At 44.1% G+C, this 18320-nt stretch overlaps 1 protein-coding gene across 3 annotated transcripts in view; it reads right to left on the reverse strand.

The window, feature by feature from the left end:
- Positions 1-18320, reverse strand: part of CEP89 (centrosomal protein 89) — a 71653-nt gene that overhangs the window by 16136 nt on the left and 37197 nt on the right. For all 3 annotated transcript variants that reach the window (XM_032841820.1, XM_032841819.1, XM_032841821.1), the window contains exons 10-14: positions 16876-16926; positions 16628-16711; positions 14685-14788; positions 11533-11648; positions 8505-8685 (exon numbers count right to left, since the gene is read on the reverse strand). In XM_032841820.1, coding sequence (XP_032697711.1) covers positions 8505-8685; positions 11533-11648; positions 14685-14788; positions 16628-16711; positions 16876-16926 — 536 coding nt within the window. The remainder of the gene's footprint in view (positions 1-8504; positions 8686-11532; positions 11649-14684; positions 14789-16627; positions 16712-16875; positions 16927-18320) is intronic.

An 18320-nucleotide genomic window follows, 5' to 3' on the forward strand; every position in this document is an offset into this window, starting at 1 on the left:
ATGTGTACCCTATACTCCTTCCAGAAAGAATTTAAGACCGCTTCATTTTTGACATAGGTATAACTGCCTCCCCCAAATCCTAATGCTAAAACAAATTTTGGGTCATACTAAAGTAATTCTACGTTTTCATGATAAAAGCAACAAAAGAACAAGGCAGGCATACAATTTCAACATACACTTCTGCCAAGATGAGGCTAGAGAAAAGAGTTATTTCTTCATTGGTTCTCTCGGTCAGTTCTCATGTAATCATCAGGACCGACCCGTTCAGTTCAGTGGCTTCAGCTTGTGGGGGGACTTCCTGAACACCCAGCAGGGATTTTCCAGATAGTTTTCCATTACTTTCTAGTTTACTAGTTTTAATTAGTCAAAGAGTGGAGGACACACCTAGATAAAAACCATGAAACTGAGGTTTTTATCTTTTTTCTTCACTGTCTTCTGTTTTGGTTTTGGAATTTTCTTTACAGCCAAAGTAATGTATTTAAATCAATCCCTAAAGAAAAATTCCCAATGAAAAACAACTAGGGGCTATAGAGAATGTTGGGAAAGTACTGGTGGGCCAGTCACCTCAGAGAGCAATACATCAAGTTCTAGAAAACGCACTTCCCCCATGACCCAACAGTGCCACCTCTAAATACATACGTAGTGAAACTATGACAACACATACTTGAAATCTCACTGTGGCACTACCGAATGGAGCAAACTTATTAACAATTTAAACTTCCACTAAAATAAGTGAAATGTAGTATTTCATACGATGGAATACCACCAGGCAGAAGGTAAAAGAATCAGCTCTAATAGTTATTTCAACATAGAGAGATGTTTGGAAAATTGAGTGTAAAGATCAATATACTAAAAGCATGAATTCATTCATATACACTTAAGACATACCAAAAAAATGCCATGGGTCATTTATGGAAACATATGTAAGAATAAAAAACAGACTGGAAGTGTAATTCCAAGTTTATGATAGTGATTCCTTTTCGAAAGCCAGGGATAAATACTGGACTAAGGAGAGTGGCTACAAAGGACTTCGGGTGTATTTCTAACAATATATTTCTTAAGCAAAACAAGAGGTAAAAGCAATTTGTTAAAAAAAAAAAAAAGCTGACAGTTCATAGCTGGTAGGAGAAATAGTTGCTTGCTTATTTTTATTAAATATATTTATTTTTAACTCATCTCTACACCCAACATGGGGCTCAAACCCACAACCCTGAAATCCAGAGTCACATGCTTCACTGACTGAGCCAGTCTGAAGCCCTAAAACAGTTACTTAAAAAAAAAATTTTTATATAAAATATTTTCCCCTCAGGTTCCCCAGAGGAAACCTCTACCGATCACTTTTGATTTTAATTCTTCTGGTAAAAAGGATTTAAAATGTTTTAATTGTGAAATACACATATAGAGAAGTATATAAAAGATAAATACACATATAGAAAAGTATATGAAAAACAAATGCATATTTTAATACATAATTATAACAAACCCTCATATAATTACCGTACAGGTGAAGAAACAAAACTTTTTGGGATAAATACTTTAATAAGAGTTTTTACATCTAGGGGCCCTGGGGTGGCTTGGTCAGTTAAGCATCTGCCTTCTGCTCAGGTCGTGATCCTGGGGTCTTCAGATCGAGCCCCCTGGTGAGTTCCCTACTCAGCGGGGAGTCTGCTTCTCCCTCTGCCTCTCTCCCTGGCTTGTGCTCTGTTTTCTCAAATAAATAAGAATCTTTTTTTTTTTTTTAAGATTTTATTTATTTATTTGACAGATCACAAGTAGGCAGAGAGGCAGGCAGAGAGAGGAAGAAGCAGACTCCCTGCTGAGCAGAGAGCCCGACGTGGGGCTCGATCCCAGGACCCTGAGATCATGACCTGAGCCGGAGGCAGAGGCCCAACCCACTGAGCCACCCAGGAGCCCCAAATAAGAATCTTTTAAAAAAAAGTTTTTACATCTAGATTCATGGGTGAAAATAAAAAGTAATTTCCTTTTCTTATATTTGTTGGGTTTTGATATCAAGGTGACATCGATCTCATAAAACAGGTTAGATGGCATTAACTCCTGTTCTTCAGAAGAGTTTCTATAAGACTGGAATGACTTCCTCCTTGAGTATTTTTAGAACACTCTGGTGAAGGTCTCTAGGCTTATAGTTTTCTTAAGGAATGGTCTTTGGATTCTATTTCTTTGATGATTAAAGGAATATCCAGGGGTGCCTGGGTGGCTCAGTTGGTTAAGCAACTGCCTTCAGCTCAGGTCATGATCCTGGAGTCCTAGCATCGAGATCCACATCGGGCTCCCGGCTCACTGGGTAGTCTGCTTCTCCCTCTGACCCTCTTCCCTCTCATGTTCTCTTTCTCTCATTATCTCTCTCAAATAAATAAATAAATAAATCTTTAAAAAAAAAAAAAAAAAGGAATATTCAGGTATTCTTTTTGAATCAGTTTTGGGAAGTTATGTTTTTCCAGGAATGCCACTATTTCGCCTGAATTTTCAAATGTATCGCTAGGAACTTACTTCCGGTGCACACACATTTAAACATCTACTTGGTAGACTGAGCCTTTTCTTGTCATTTGTCTTGCCAGGTACTGACGGAACATTACCACCTCTCTTTTGGTTTGTACCTGAGTGGTGTGGCTCATTCTGCCCTTTCACCTTGGACCTGCCTGTGTCTTTCTGGCGGAGATGCACAGCTGAAAGGCAACACAGACTTGCCATGGAGAGCTGAACTACATACTCCACTGTACTGTGCCTCGGAACCCACAGGGTGCAGCCTGCATGAGGCCTTGAGCTGACGCGAGCCCCCCCGCCGGCACACAGCAGTGCAGTCACAACCCAGAAGGTCACGGGTAAACGTAAATTCCTGGTAGGACTCCTCCATGCGGTGAGCATTCTTCCCCACCTCCAAGGTGCCCCAGGGGTAAGAGCCCCTGAAGCTTGCTAAAACCCGGCTCCCTTGACCCTCATGTGCCCCAGACACCCTGCCCTGACATCGCCATGTGGCCCCTCCAGGTGCCTGTGGGATACCGACTTCTCTATCTCACTTTCCCGCGTGGCCTTACTGGGGTTCACCAACACCCCAGAGCTCTGCTTCATGTACGCTAGTTTAACGTCTAGCCTCTTTAGTGTTACTCACTCCCGATATATTTGCTTTTAAATCTTTCCATTTTGCATTTTCGATTTTACCACTTGTCCTATCTTTTCTTGCCCTCATTCATATTTTTTTTAAAAAATCATTCTTTCACTATACTAGTTTAAAAGTTACATTTTCTTCCCACAAATTTCATCATGTGTATTTTCAAACCATAAAGTAAATCAACACCTTTCTCCTCTCCAGAATGATTTAGACTTTAGAAGACAACTCCATTGACCCCTTTCCTGATTATATGCTATTATTATTATGCATTTGAATTCCATACTTTTTTTTTTTTAGATTTATTTATTTGACAGACAGAGATCACACAAGTAGGCAGAGAAGCAGGCAGAGAGAGAGAGGAGGAAGCAGGCTCCTCACCGAGCAGAGAGCTCGATGTGGGATTCGATTCCAGGACCCTGGGATCATGGCCTGAGCCGAAGGCAGAGGCTTTAACCCACTGAGCCAACCAGGCGCCCCCGAATTCCACGCATTTTTAAATTGCCAAAGATGTTATTATTGTTTCATGGAATCAATGTTCACTTACATTTATATTTACTGTGTCTTTTTTACTCTAGTTTTCCTCGCCTCCTGTGCATCCAACACTAAATTACATTCCTCTTCCTGATGAGAACTGCCTTTAACGTAGGTCTGCTGGTGGTGACACTCAGTTTGGGCTTGAAAATATGCCAATTTTGACCTCATTCCCGAAAGGCATTTTGTCCAGAAGGAAATTTTAGCTCACGGGGTGATCACGGGGTGCTCACGGGGCGCTCACGGGGCTAGCCCAACTCACGTACCACTGACTGTCTTCACTTGGGGAAGGCTCCCCGCCGCCGTAACTACTCCTGATGAAATACATCCCTCCGTCGCTTCTGTGAGCTACTGATCCTGCAACCGTGGAATGTTCCACGCCATCCTATGGACCCTTGCTTCTGACCTATTTTTCAGTTCGCCAGCTCGCCCCGCTGCTACGTCCAATGTTTAGTTAAGCCCATCCAGGGAACTCTGAATTCAGGCTGCTGTTATTTTTTCAGGCTGCTATATTAGTTCCCTGAAGACATGTTGGAGCCTTTTATCTCTTTAAGCCTAAGAGCCACCATGGTTTTATAGGCCTTATCTGATAACTCTCATATCTGTGCTCTCTAGTACTATTTGCTACTTCTGCTGGTTCCCAGGCACTGTCTGCTTTTCTTTGTGTCCTGGACACTATCCTTGAAAAATGTTTAGGAGTAAAGAGCCCTCCTCCAGAGAGGATTGAGGGCTGGTTGGTTTCAAGTTCACCCTACGCTGAGGATAAAGCCCTCTGGAGGCTCAGCTCACGACTTATTTGCAGGTGATGGGCTTGTCTCATCACTGGTGGTCTACTGATACTTCATGTGGGTATATCTGGGTGTGGGTCTTTTTCATTCACGACACCAGGCAGTCTGCAGGTCCTAGCAGTCAAGGTCTTCAGAGACCTGGAAATGTCCTTCAACCATTGCCCTCCAGCCAATGTCTTCCTTCCCATTTTCTCTAAGCTTTCTTTTTAAGACAATCTGACAGTCTGAGGCTGGACTTCCTGGACAGGTCTCCCATCCATTACCTTCTCTTCATTCCCAAATGTCTGTCTCCTTATGCTCTAGCAGAATTGACCCATTTGTCTTTTAGCCCTTCTGCTGAATCTTCTCTAACTTCTGGTCATCACTTCTAATCTTGCTCTTGACTGTACTTTTTTATGGTATTTTATTCTCTATATTCTCAGTTCTCCACAGTATCTGTTTTCTTTGAAGTGAGTTTCTGTGCTTATGTAGGTCTCCCTACTTTACTGCATTTTTCCCCATTATACCCAATGGTCCTTGTCGTTTGTTCACACCTAGGAGTCTGTTCTTATTTTAGGATGAAGGACTTGGCATTTGGTGTGTATTATGTAAGGAGACTGCTTTTCTGCCCTGGCATCTCCCTGAGCAGACATATCACTGACTGCTGAGCAGGGCTCTGTCTACACAGAGGAGTTATGTGGATAGTCAGCTGCATGTTAGAACAGCCCCTCCCCTGCCCCAAAGCCAGAATAAGGAAGGCTTTCCTTGTATAGATACCACTAGTCACCCCAAACCCTTAGCTCTCCCTAAACAAGTGTGCTAACTTTCTTTAGAAGTCGGGTGACTCCTTGTTTTTCTCCCACCACCCATCCTGGGTAGGCTCAACCTTTGTGAGCAGCAGGAAAAGCCAAGAACAACCGAAGCTTCCAGGTGTCATCACCAGCACAACGGTAAGTCAACCAGACAGTGCACTAGGAAGATAACCTCCTGCCATTTCTGGGGCCACAGTTCCTCCCAGGCAAGTGTGCCCAACAGTGGAGAAGCCAATCCATATTTACGATCTGCACTGCCCCGCACCAGGAAAAGAGAAACAACACACATGCAGCAAACCTAGAAGCTCATGGAACACAGGTTCAATTTAGCTCTTTTCTATATAAACAAAAATGTTTATCGTTGCCTGTGACACCACTCTTCCCCAAGTCCTCCACAGACTCACCCCAACTGTAGGAGCCAGTTCCACAGCTGCTTTGCGGCTAATGAATGACTACTCTCAGACACACGGTGCATCTCTTACTATCAGTGTATCATGTGGGAAGGGAGCGCCCCTAACGGAGGCAACGAGACGGCAGGTGCACTAAAGCCTTGCAGCCCCTCAGCTCCCTTCAGCCCAACTCCAAGGTGCCCTTGGCTGACGTCATGTCTGTAACAGTCTCCTTACTTTGTCTGTTTTTCTAGAGGGTCTTGGTGCAGCCTCTATAGACTTCCCTGAATTCACACATCCCATCCCTGATGGACTCCTATCCCTCTTCCCACGTTACCAATGCTCTGACCAATCACTGCGCCTTCCACTAGAGAACCATCAGGGTCACCACTCTCCATGTCCACTCTTACTCCTCTATCCTCCATCCCACCCATCAACTCTGAGTCCAAAGCCTCCCGGCAAAGGCTGGCATGAAGGCTTGCTGTCCCTACTCTAGTTCATTCTCTACCACAACACTCCTCAACTAATTTCTACTTACAAGAGATTTGGTGACATGTTTGTCTTTTCAACAACCATGTCTTCCACTGCCTTCCCATTAGTGGCTTCCTTTTGAAGGTTTTTATACCTTCGATACTCATATTTAGGGGGCCATTAAAATACATGGCTACAGGGGCACCTGGATGGCTCAGTTAGGTGAGCATCTGACTCTTGGTTTCGGCTCAGGTCACCATCTCAGGTTCATGAGCTGGAGCCCCGTGTTGATTCTTGCGATTCTTTCCCTCTTCCTCTCCCTCCCCCGCTGCCGCTCTCTCCTGCTTACTCACTCGCTCTCTCTCTCTAAATATATAAAATCTTAAAAAGATAAAAAAAAAGAAAATGTGATTTTGATAGCCACAAAAAAACATCAGCTATAGGAGTGGGTGTTTGAGGGAAATAAAATCATAAAGATGAACAGAACTTTAAAAAAAATTTCCTTCCTCTCCTGGAATAGAAAAGTAAAGGATGGGTCTGGCCCAGACGGCACATAATAGTACAGTCAAAACACTGGGGTCCAGTAGTTGGACTCCCCAGCATTTACTAAAGTACGAAACTAAGCACTTCACATGCACTCTTACTCCCCACGTCAACCATCTTAGCTGAAAGTTTCACCATTAAAAAAATTATTTCCTCCCCATTACAAAAGCAATGCATATTTATAATAGAACACATGTAAAATATTTACAATAAACACAAAGAAAATTTAAAATACTCATTTTGATGGTTAATTTTACATGTCAACTTGGCTAGGCTATGGTGCCCAGTTTGTCTGGAAAAATATTAGATAGATGCTGCTGTGAAGGTATTTTGTAGATGTAATTAACATCTATAAGCAACTGACTTTAAGTAAAACATTACCCTTGATAGTGTGGGTGGGCCCCATCTAGTCAGTTGAAGGCTCCCTGGGCCAAAATTGAGGTTGCCCAAAGAAGGAATTCTGCCTCAAGACTAACATAGTAATCCTGCCTGAGTTTCCAGCCAGCTGGCTGTCCTATGGACTTTGGATTTGCCAGTCCCTATAACTGTGTGAGCCAATTCCTTAAACTCTCTCTCTCTAGAAATATCTATATATGTACCCTACATATGTCAGTTGTTTTTCTAGAGAATGCTGACTACTGATAGACACAGAATTTCACCTGCCAAAGAGAATTCTTGTTAGCATTTTCTCCTTCTTCCAGTCTTTTTTCTACATACTTATGGTATATGTGTGTGTGACCATGCACATATAAGTGTGTATATGTATTTATACATATATGTAATTATACACACATGTAATTACACACTTACACACACACACACGAATAATCACCTCATCCCCAGTTTGCCGTGGATTTTCCCGGTTTTAGCACTGGGATTCCCACATCCTGCGAAAACCTCAGTCCCACGCAAACTGGGATGGTTGGTTACCTTAATACATATATATACATACAATCTTCTTTTTAAACAAAATTGTGATCATTCTTTTTTTTTTAAATTTTTAAAAAGATTTTATTTATTCATTTGGCAAAGAGAGACCACAAGTAGGCAGAGAGGCAGGCAGAGAGAGAGGAGGAAGCAGGCTCCCTGCTGAGCAGAGAGCCAGATGCGGGACCCGATCCCAGGACCCCGGGACCATGACCTGAGCTGAAGGCAGAGGCTTAACCCACTGAGACACCCAGGCACCCAAAATTGTGATCATTCTATACATACTGTTTTGTAATCTAATTTCTTCACTTAAAAATAATTTCCCAAACTTCCCAAAAGATTCTTTTGTGACATCCTGTTTAATGGCTGCACTGCAATTCATTTTATGGGTGCACCCTTTCATTTAATCCATTCCCTGTTACTGGATATCCAGGTTTCCAGTTCTACCACTTTAAAATTATCTTTGGGTGTAAAGCCAATAAAGGCTGGAAGAGTAGGAGGAGGGACGCCTGGGTGGCTCAGTTGGTTAAGCGGCTGCCTTCGGCTCAGGTCATGATCCCGGCGTCCTGGGATCGAGTCCCACATTGGGCTCCTTGCTCGGCAGGGAGCCTGCTTCTCCCTCTGCCTCTGCCTGCCTCTCTGTCTGCCTGTGCTCGCTCGCTCTCTCTCCCTCTGACAAATAAATAAATAAAATCTTTAAAAAAAAAAAAAAAAAAAAAAAAAAGAGTAGGAGGAGAAGAAATCATACACAAAGTGCAGACCATAGTCCTCAAGGACAGGCATAGTGCCTTCAGTAATAACAGGTTTATGATTCTCAGTCCTGGACACCTGTGCTAGTACAGCTACATGACTCAGAAGATGGGCAACCTCTCTATACTCCACCTAAAACCACACGCACGATGATGCACTCAAACTTCACCAGACATTGTAGCCTTACCTTTTTAATTCATTTACAATTGAAGCATGAACATTGATAGCAATTTTGCCATCCAACTGTGTTTTTAAGTCCTGGCATTCGGTCCTTAAAATTTCCAACTGCTCCTTGTTTTCGGTTAGTTCTTTTTCTTGGTTCTGTGTTTTAGCCTCCAGAAGCATTAGCTGTTTAGTCAGTTTAGAAACTGAAAAACAAATGAGATGGTACAGAAGACTTAAGAAAATGTGATTATTAATTACTAGGTAATACCAAGAAGAGCCAGCTTATAAATAATACTCTTAAAAAAACCTTTCGGAGATTTATAAATTAATACCCAAAACCTTATACTTAAATTACTCTCCCCATATTAAACATTCACTAAATATCGACTTTAGTACTGGGGCTCAGTATGTTGTTATCATTGCTAATACATGATGCTAATTAAACGAGACAGGATTTTAGCCTTCAAGGAATGGATTTTCTGAAGACCAAAGCCTTAAGTCACACATGGACGTTCATCGTCATGATGTTGTTCCTAAAATTGCAAGATTTTCAAGTCTTTAAGGACATAAAATAGGACCCAACTACAGACTGAATTTATGACTTTTCTTCTCTTTTATTTTAAAGTAAATCATAAATATTTTTGTCCTGGGCAACACCGTATATGTGATGATAAGACACTTCCCAGACATCTGTTGAAAGCAGCGCTTAGAAGTAAGTACTTCTACGGAGTAGAAGGATTTAAAGTTTTATGCTTTAACAACAGACAAGCAGCTGATATCCAAGCTTTATAAAGAACTCCTCAAATTCAACACCCAAAAAACAGATAATCATATCAAAAAATGGGCAGAAGACATGAACAGACACTTCTCCATAGAAGACACACAAATGGCTAACAGACACATGAAAAAATGTTCATCATCATTAACCATCTGGGAAATTCAAATCAAAACCACACTGAGATACCTTACACCAGTTAGAATGGCCAAAATTATCAGGACAGGAAACAACATGTGTTGGAGAGGATGTGGAGAAAGGGGAACCCTCTTTCACCATTTGTGGGAATGCAAGTTGGTGCAGCCACTTTGGAAAACAGTGTGGAGATTCCTCAAGAAATTAAAAATAGAGCTTCCCTATGACCCTGCAATTTGCACTACTGGGTATTTACCCCAAAGATGCAGATGTAGTGAAAAGAAGGGCCATCTGAACCCCAATGTTCATAGCAGCAACGGCCATAGTCACCAAACTGTGGAAAGAGCCAAGAGGCCCTTCAACAGACGAATGGATAAAGAAGATATGGTCCATATATACAATGGAATATTATGCCTCCATCAGAAAGGATGAATACCCAACTTTTGTATCAATATGGACAGGACTGGAGGGGATTATGCTGAGTGAAATAAGTCAAACAGAGAAAGTCAATTATAATATGGTTTTCACTTACTTCTGGAGCATAAGAAATAACATGGAGGACATTAGGAGAAGAAAAGGAATATGAACTGGGGTAAATCAGAGAGGGAGACGAACCATGAGAGAATGTGGACTCTGAGAAACAAACTGAGGGTTTTGGAGGGGAGGGGAGTAGGGGAATGGGTGAACCTGGTGGTGGGTATTAAGGAGGGCACGTATTGCATGGAGCACTGGGTGTGGTGCCTAAATAATGAGTCTTGGAACACTGAAAAAATAAAATTTTAAAAAATCCTTCTACTCTATGAAAAGATTTAGTTGGTCAAAATGAATAGCTCCTTCTGGGAGACAGGAAAACAGGACAAGCAGCTGACTCGATCAAATTACAGAGGCCTAAAGGTTGGCCCAATCTACACAACCAGAACCAGCAACATACCTGCTCACATCTGTGACATTTGAAGAAATTAAGCTTGGGAAATACAAAATTAATTTTCTCTGCCATCTCTGGTCTTGAAAACAAAGACAGGAGGACAACTTTCTCTCTCTTCCACTTCCAAATAATGCCAGAGTAAAGGCAAATACGTCTGTGCCACGTAGAGGCTAAGGGGAAGTCCTGTGACTAAGCTCCTGTTGGATGCTCTGAGGTTTTATATTTTTATATTAAACTTTTTAAAGATTTTATTTATTTGAGAGAGAGAAAATTGGGAGGGAGGGAAGGGAGAGAATCTGAAGCAGGCTTTGGTCAGAGCTCGATCCCACAAGTGGGAGATCATGACCTGAGCTGGTACCAAGAGTCGGATGCTCAACCGCCTGAGCCCCCCAGGTGCCCCCAGACTCTCTCACTTTTACACAGGAGCTGGCTTGTGGAAACAGATGGAGTAACTTCAGCAGCAGTGGGGGCTTCAGTGCCCAGGGCGTTAAGGGCATCGTTACATAATCAGGAGCAGAGGGGAAGAGAGAAAGGAGGGGTTACACTGACTCAGTCAAGACACTTACATTCTGCCCTCCTGCGCTGTGTTACTTTTCACCAGGAAAGTCAGTAAAGCACAAGAAAACGCCACCACCTTCTGTGCTCTGGGCTTCAACTAAAGTGGAAGCAATGACTCAATCTGGCCCACTTCAAAGCCCATGGCCACGAGCTCTGAGGCTCCCAGGGGCAGGGAGGTACACACGAAAGGCACAGGAGGGAGACTTAGTCTGTCACAGCACCCACAGCTCTGAACCAGGAAGGGCAGGAGCACAAAGAAACTGTTCGGAGAGAGAATTCATTCTACTCATTCACTCCCATAACAAATATTCAGGTACCCTTGTTGGCGCTGTTTCAAAGGGTCACCTCACATGATCTTTTCCACTTACATGGCTCTAATCCCCACAAAGCCAGTTCTGCTGACTCTAAAGGGGTCATCTACATCCGCTTTCTAAGATATATAGAATAACTGGAAAGACGCGGTAGAATCTAAGAGAAAGCGATCAATGCATTATGAGTAACACTGGGTATATTGTAACATAAAGAGCTGCCTTTCAGTGAAGAGGAACACGTTCTAGAAATGTGATTTCCTCCACTTGTAATTTGAAGGGGGTCCTACCAGGAGCAGGGTGGGGGGCGGAGGCGCCGGTGTCCAGTGATGCTGGAAAGATAGCTCACCTTCCTGGAGACGCTCCTGGTGGGTGTCCTTGACTTTTCTCTGCTGAACCTCCAGCTGCTCTATCAACAACTTGTTCTCCTCTAAAACCAGTTCCGCCTGAGTCTGAAGCTGACGCCTACAATTGATTTACAAAGTTAAATTCTGCCCCTCAGGTACTGAATGATTACAGAGACACTCCGGCGTCTAAAAGAGAGCCACTGATGTGTTGCTGGCCATGAACATCTGGACGAGTTTTAATGCTAAACACGTCATTCACACAGCTCATCCTACCAGTCACATTGAATGGGATGGGGGAGGAGCGGTAAGGTTTGCATTATGAACTGCTTCAATAACTTTCTCAAATGCAACATTTCAAACATACACAAAAGCAGAAAAGAATTGGAGAACAGACTCTCAAGTACACAACACCACACCCAGCTCGAACAGTTACCAAATGGCCAATCTTGTTTCATGTATTAACCTCCAATTCTGACTCCCACTGGATTATTCTGAAGCCAGGAGGGAATTAGAAGAATTTGGAAAGAATTCAGAAAGTTCCCATTTTGACTGAGAAGTACTCCCTTATAATCAATAGCATATCTGCCCCCAAATAATGACTGTGAAAAGCCTCTGGCTGATTTCTTAAACCATACTATACTAAAACTGCCCTTTCCTTACAGAGGGTGCGAAGTCAATCCCGGCTCAGCTCAACCTTGGTGACCAAAAATTCCAATTAGAATGAGCTAAAGGGTTCTTTAGAAATCTGGTTAAATGCTAACCATTCAAAGCAAATGGTAAACCAGTAAATTATCACAACTTTTCACTGTGAACTCAAAAAGTAAGGTGGAGGAAGGAGAGAAAAAAGAGGAAAGGAGTCGAGCTGTAGCAATGACTTCCCTCTAACAGGGGCTGCCCACACAGCACCGAGGATGGGGAGGGAGCTGGCTACCCTGCTGTACAGAATGGGAGCCCAGGAACAGGAGCCCACCAGGGCTCCCCTGGCCTGGCCTCCTTATTCTCACCTCAGGAGGACTAGCTTCACTTCCTCCTGTTTACATTTTGAACTTTTTTTTTTTTTTTTAAGATTTTATTTATTAGAGAGAGAGAGCACGGGTACACACCAGCAGGGGGGAGGGGGAGAAGGAGAGAAGCAGCCCCCTGCGGAGCAGGGAGCCTGAAGTGCTGGCTGGATCCCATGACTCTGAGATCATAACCTGACCTAAAGGCCGACCCTTAACTGACTGAGCCACCCAAGTGCCCCTACACTTTGGACTTTCTTAGGACTTCCCTTCTTCTTCCCTAGCTTCCTCCTTCCTTCCTTTCCTCTTCTTTTCTTCTTTCCTTAACTCCTTCCCTCCTTCCTTTTTTCCCTTCCCATCTTCCCTCCACCTTTTCTTTCTTTTTTAAATGAAAGGGACTCTCCTATTTCTTAAAAAGAGAAAAAAAAAGTTAAAGCCTTACATTTAGTTTAATACTCCCTCCCATTTTATGGGTGGAGAAACTAAGGCCTGCAAAGCATGAGGTATCCCAGCCGGTCAGAGAAGTCAGAAAAGAAATGCAGAGTTTAGTTGCAGCCCAGAAGTTCAAGGAGAAATTATGTGAAACTGAGGGGAGAGCTTCGACTGAAGTCGGAAGCTGGTATGCCAGAGTATCTAGGCACCCCCACCTGTGTGCACAGGGACGGGGGCAGCAGCCAGGGAGGCTGAGGGAGGGCACAGGGGCAGGAGCTTCTCGGGTGGCTGGAGATCTGCCTCCATGAACCATGCCACCCCCTCCACCAGCTGGAGGGCAGGGAGTTCGGAGGAAAGGGGAGGCCAGCTAGAGGGGCTCCAGAGGCACCACAAGACCTAATGGCTCCCCAGACACTGCCCGTCCACCACACTAAAGCAGATGCCAAGTGCAAACCCAAAGAAACAGGATAGGGGAACACTGCACATGTCAATTTGAAAGCGAGGTCTTTCTTTATTTTGATTTTATAGAGAAGCAAATGGGTTTGACTGGTATTTATATACAAGGTTAGAGGAAGGATCTGTGATCTCAGTTTTCTGGAGAGCTCTTGGAAGCAGTCTAACTGACCTGCTTTCCAGGGTTCCAGTGCAAGCACGTTAGGAGCCCTGACAGAAGAAAATCCAGGTTCAACAGGGGAAGGCACAGTGCACTAAGGTTTAAGTGCACTAAGTGCACAGTGCACTAAGCTTCCCAGGCCAATCCCAACCGTCACATCAGTGAGAACCCACCTAATGGCAGGAGTGTTGTTGGCTCCTATTCTAAATTCCTGGACATCACACATGGAAAACATTTCAATTTTGTTCAGTGATGTTAAGACATGTTAAGAGTTACTAAATATAGCCATCCACGGAGAAAAGGACTGATCTGAAGAGTCTGTGGGTTGGATAGTGCCTTTAGACTTTCTAAGACATTTACTTTTTCCTATGCATTGACTAGCCAGTATTGCCTCTGTGCTGATGAACGGGACCTGGCCTTGCCCTGGAGGAGCTCAGAGAGGAGGACAGGGCAGACACGGAGACACCCAGGCAGGCACAGCATGGCAGGTACCAGGATGGCGCGTGCGTCTCGGGCTGTGTCAGAAGCTGAGACAAGGGAGCCATGAACTCTGCCTTCAGGGAGAGCTACTGACCAGCACCATTCGATCAGGGCCTTGTGAGCAGGGCCTGACAGGTAAGTAAGAGTGCAGAAGGGGCCTTCTGGGGTGAAGCAGGAGCCTCAGCAGAGAGCCGGAGGGAGGCCACACTCAGCTGTCGGAGAATCTTGAAAGGGCAGGGCAGACGGGAGCTAGTCGTACAGGGCCCCATCCTGAGCTTCCTGTTCTAGAGCCCTGGGAACAGTCATGGGGCACAAAAAGGATATGGCTCAAGAGGTCTTCAATGAGAAGGCTGCCCTAGAGAAATGCCACCTCAGCAAATAAGAAGGGGGAGTGTAGATGGATTTCAGGTTTAAAAACCTACTTAGAATTTTAAATGTAATCCTTAAAATTCAAGCTTAGAATCATTTACTAGTATATTGTCATTGTTCCTTATTAATTTCTTAGAAACTCTCCCTGAAAATATTTTAGTTCAAAAAAGAAAATGTATTTGACGATGTCATAAAGTTTATTCCTACTATTCTGTTTTCTTTTGAGTTACCAAAACACCAGAAACCCAGCACCACTTGCCATTCCTCACTGGTCACGGGACTACTCTTGGTTAACTCTCGGTGCAATTCTTCATTTTCTTTCACCACTTCCTGGACTCGCACCCGAAACATCCTCATCTCCTCCTGCAACACAGGTGAACTGTAACACGCACAGACACACTCGGCCCCATCCTCAGCTCTCGTGCCGCTGCCGCGCCTCGGGTCAGAGGTCAGCAGCTTTCTAGCAAAGTATCCCTGAACAGCAGGTACCAGTGCCAGGTGCCAGCCCTTCAGGAGCTCCCAGGGGCTGCTGGGGAACCAGGAGACAACGCTGATGCTGAGCGCAAGGGACAGATAGCCTTGGGGTTTGAAATGCTCAATTCCCGATTTGATAACATTTTTCTAGAATTGCCAAATACTTGAAAAGATAAAGGCAGGTCAAAAAAGAGCAGAGGTGCCTAGGAACATGGCAATCTTTCCTTTGTTTAAAGACTTTGGAGGATAAATTGGAGCTTTTTAGATAAAAGTAAGAACTTTTCCTCCTAATTAAAGCCCACTCGGGAAAAGATGGGGTCAGCGTGGGTAGGGCTTGGAGTCTCCTGATTTTGCCCTGGTGGTGATCACAGCTCCGCCATCATCAGCAAGGACTGAGGACTGCCATGGGGTCTGCTTTCGCCTCCTGAACACTGTGTTCTGGCATTCCTGTGGGGCCTCCTCCCTCCTGCTTCTCTTAGCCAGCCCTCACTGGGCTTCCCTGTCTTGCGCTGGCCTTCAGGGAGAGCCTTGGTTACCAATGTTTATTCTCGGATGCTTCTAAATATTCTTCTCCCAGCTCTCTCAGACCTTTATGCTTATACGGGTTTAGCTCAACAATGACAAGGAGTTTCTCCTTTACCTTTCTGCCCAGACACACTCCTCAATGGCTGACTGCCCTTCTACAGAACAGGGCTTCGGGCAAACTAAAGCCCAAGGGCCAAGGCGTGTTTTGTAAGCAAAGTTTTATGGGCACACAGCCACGCCCATTCATTTGCCCTTTGTCTATAGCTGCCTTCCTGCTACCGCTGCAGAGCTGAGGAGTTGCAGACAGAGGTCCTGTGGCCTGCAAAGCCTAAAATACTGACTTAATGCCATTTACAAAAAACGTTCCCTGAACCCAGTTTTAGAAGAGACACCGAACTAAGTTTGTTAAATTATTTGGCTTGATAGCTAATTAATTAGTGTAAGATTAATTCACTCTTTTACAAAGTTAAGTGTCCAATCTAGAAGAAAAGGTTCAAAAGCACGTCACGTGGACCATGTGTGTGAGTTAGTGTGTAACAAGGGTAGGCTGCGGGACTTAACAGACCCTTCCAGCCAGAGCTCAGGGAATCCAAACTGTTCTCTCTGGATCCTTCCAATTCCAGAGATCTCTGGCCACTTACATGAGCAGGAGGGAGAGGATGGGACACATCTAGCATACCCACATAGCCCTGCCCCCTGTGTAATGAGAATGAGCTCTGCTGCCAGAGGCCATTCCCATGAAACAGAGGTGATCAGGCAGAATCAACAAAAACCTGATCCCCTCACCACTACCAACAGAATAGGACTTCCCTAGGGTCAACTCTTCAGAGAATAAGGAAGCATTTAAGTCTGAACTTAATTCCCCTACCTGCCTGGGAAATCTGGGCTTCCCATGCAGCACCATCCCATCCCTCCATACCTCTCCCACCCACCCCAATGCACCCCTCCCGCTCCACTGATCCCTCCCTCCCTGACTCCTTCCTTCTTTCTTTCTCTCCCACCCATTGGTACCACTATGCTCTTTCTTTCCTTCTTTCTTTCCTTCCTTCCTCCCTTCCCTCTTCCCTTCCATCCTTCCTTCCCTCCCTCCGACATCTGAGTACATAGTAGATACTGGGGCATACCTATCTTCAAAATGTTTCTTTAAAGTTTTAAACAGTCTTATATTTTATAAACCTTGTCCTGAGACGTCTGCCAGCCTACCTGAAGGGTGGCATTGAGCTCATCCTTCTCTTTCATTCGGTCCTCATAGGCCAGTAACAAGGGTGACAGGTACTTTATATCCAACTGAACATAATGGAATAAAGAAGGTTAACTTGGGTCTTACATCTGAAAACAAACAGCACATTTTTCAGAAGCTAAGAAAATTTAATTCATCTGGAATGGTTTTTCATAGGTACTCAATTATAGCCCAGAAAATACAGGCCTGAAATTAAGTAACTTTTACTTACCAACCAGGGTGGTGCTGGGCCCTTTGATGGGAGGCCATCAATATTTAAAGTCTAAGAAAAAAACACATAGTGAAGGCAAATTAAACAATGCTTCCTCTGAAAGTTCAGGCCTTGTTCTTTTTTTTTTTTTTTTTCATTAGGTTTTACATTTTAATTCCAGTGTTGTTAAATACAGTATTATATTAGTTTCAGGTGTACAATATTGTGACTCAACACTCATCACTCATTCATTCAGCAAACAGTGATAACTCTCTAACTCATTATAGACATCACAATGCAACAGTTTTCCAGGATTTTGTGATCTAACAACAGAAGTCTTCTCACACAAATGAACATAATACACTACACACAAAAATACAGTATAGGGCAGAAAGTTGTAGCTGCTTTAAGAGTGGTACAAACAAAAGTCTGAGATGATTTGAGAAAGAGAGATTCTATAACGGGAGTGATCAGGGAAGGCTGTCACGGAGAATGGGGCATCTGCACAGGGCAGGACAGTGTGGGAGAGCAGTGGCTTGTCACTGGGCCCACTTGTCTGTACCCTTTTAAGGGGAACTGGCTCGCCCGCAGCCCTGCAAAAGGCCCTGGCCTAGGAAGCTTGTCTTAGAACGTTAACTTTTTTTGCTGTAGGTAAAAAAACATCATGCTATGTGAAAGAAGTCAGTCACAAAAGACCACATGTTGTATGATCTTGTTGACGTGAAATGTTCAGAACAGGCAAATCCACAGAGACTGAAAGTAGCTTAGTGCTTACGGGGGAGCCAGGGCAGGTGGTGGGGGGAAATTGGGAGTGACTCCTAGCAGGCAGGAAACTTCCTGTCATGATGAACTTGTTCTACATGTGACCATGGTGATGGTTGCCGGATTCTGTGAGGACAGTAAAAATCACTGAACTGTGAACGTTAAGTGGGTGAAGTGAATATGTGAATTATATCTCAATGCTGTTATTTAAAAATTTAAACTTAAGTCCTACTGCAAAATCAGAAGCTTGTGAAACTGCTCTGGATTCCGAGGAACCACGTGAGAACAGATGTGCCCTTGGCTTTCCACCTTGATCCCAGCAGGGGCAGTCTGCTGCGTATCCTGACATGTCCTATTCTATCCCGCGACCCCGTCCCTCACGTGCACTACTCTCTAAGGGCAAGGACCTGACCTTCTTGCTCCTCTTGGTGTTCTTCACAGCCTACATCTCCCAGTTTTGACGGACTGGTCTCTTATGAGACGAGACTCATCAACCAGCCCAGCCTGAGTATCTGCTTGCCTCTCAAACATCTGTGAATTGCCTAAGCCGCTTTCTTCTCAGCGCCTCCTAGTAGCTGAGGGTGTACAGAGATTCATTAATTTCCTGAAAGGGAAGACTGTCTTCAGCACCTAGAAGCAGGCTGATTGGAAACCAGACCTCAGGCAGCAGCTGGGAAAGTATGCAGCCAAACCCCTTCCAGGGA

Source organism: Lontra canadensis, unplaced genomic scaffold (assembly GCF_010015895.1).
Source record: "Lontra canadensis isolate GAN:19392208 unplaced genomic scaffold, GSC_riverotter_1.0 scaffold125, whole genome shotgun sequence".
NCBI classification, from domain to species: Eukaryota; Metazoa; Chordata; class Mammalia; order Carnivora; family Mustelidae; genus Lontra; species Lontra canadensis.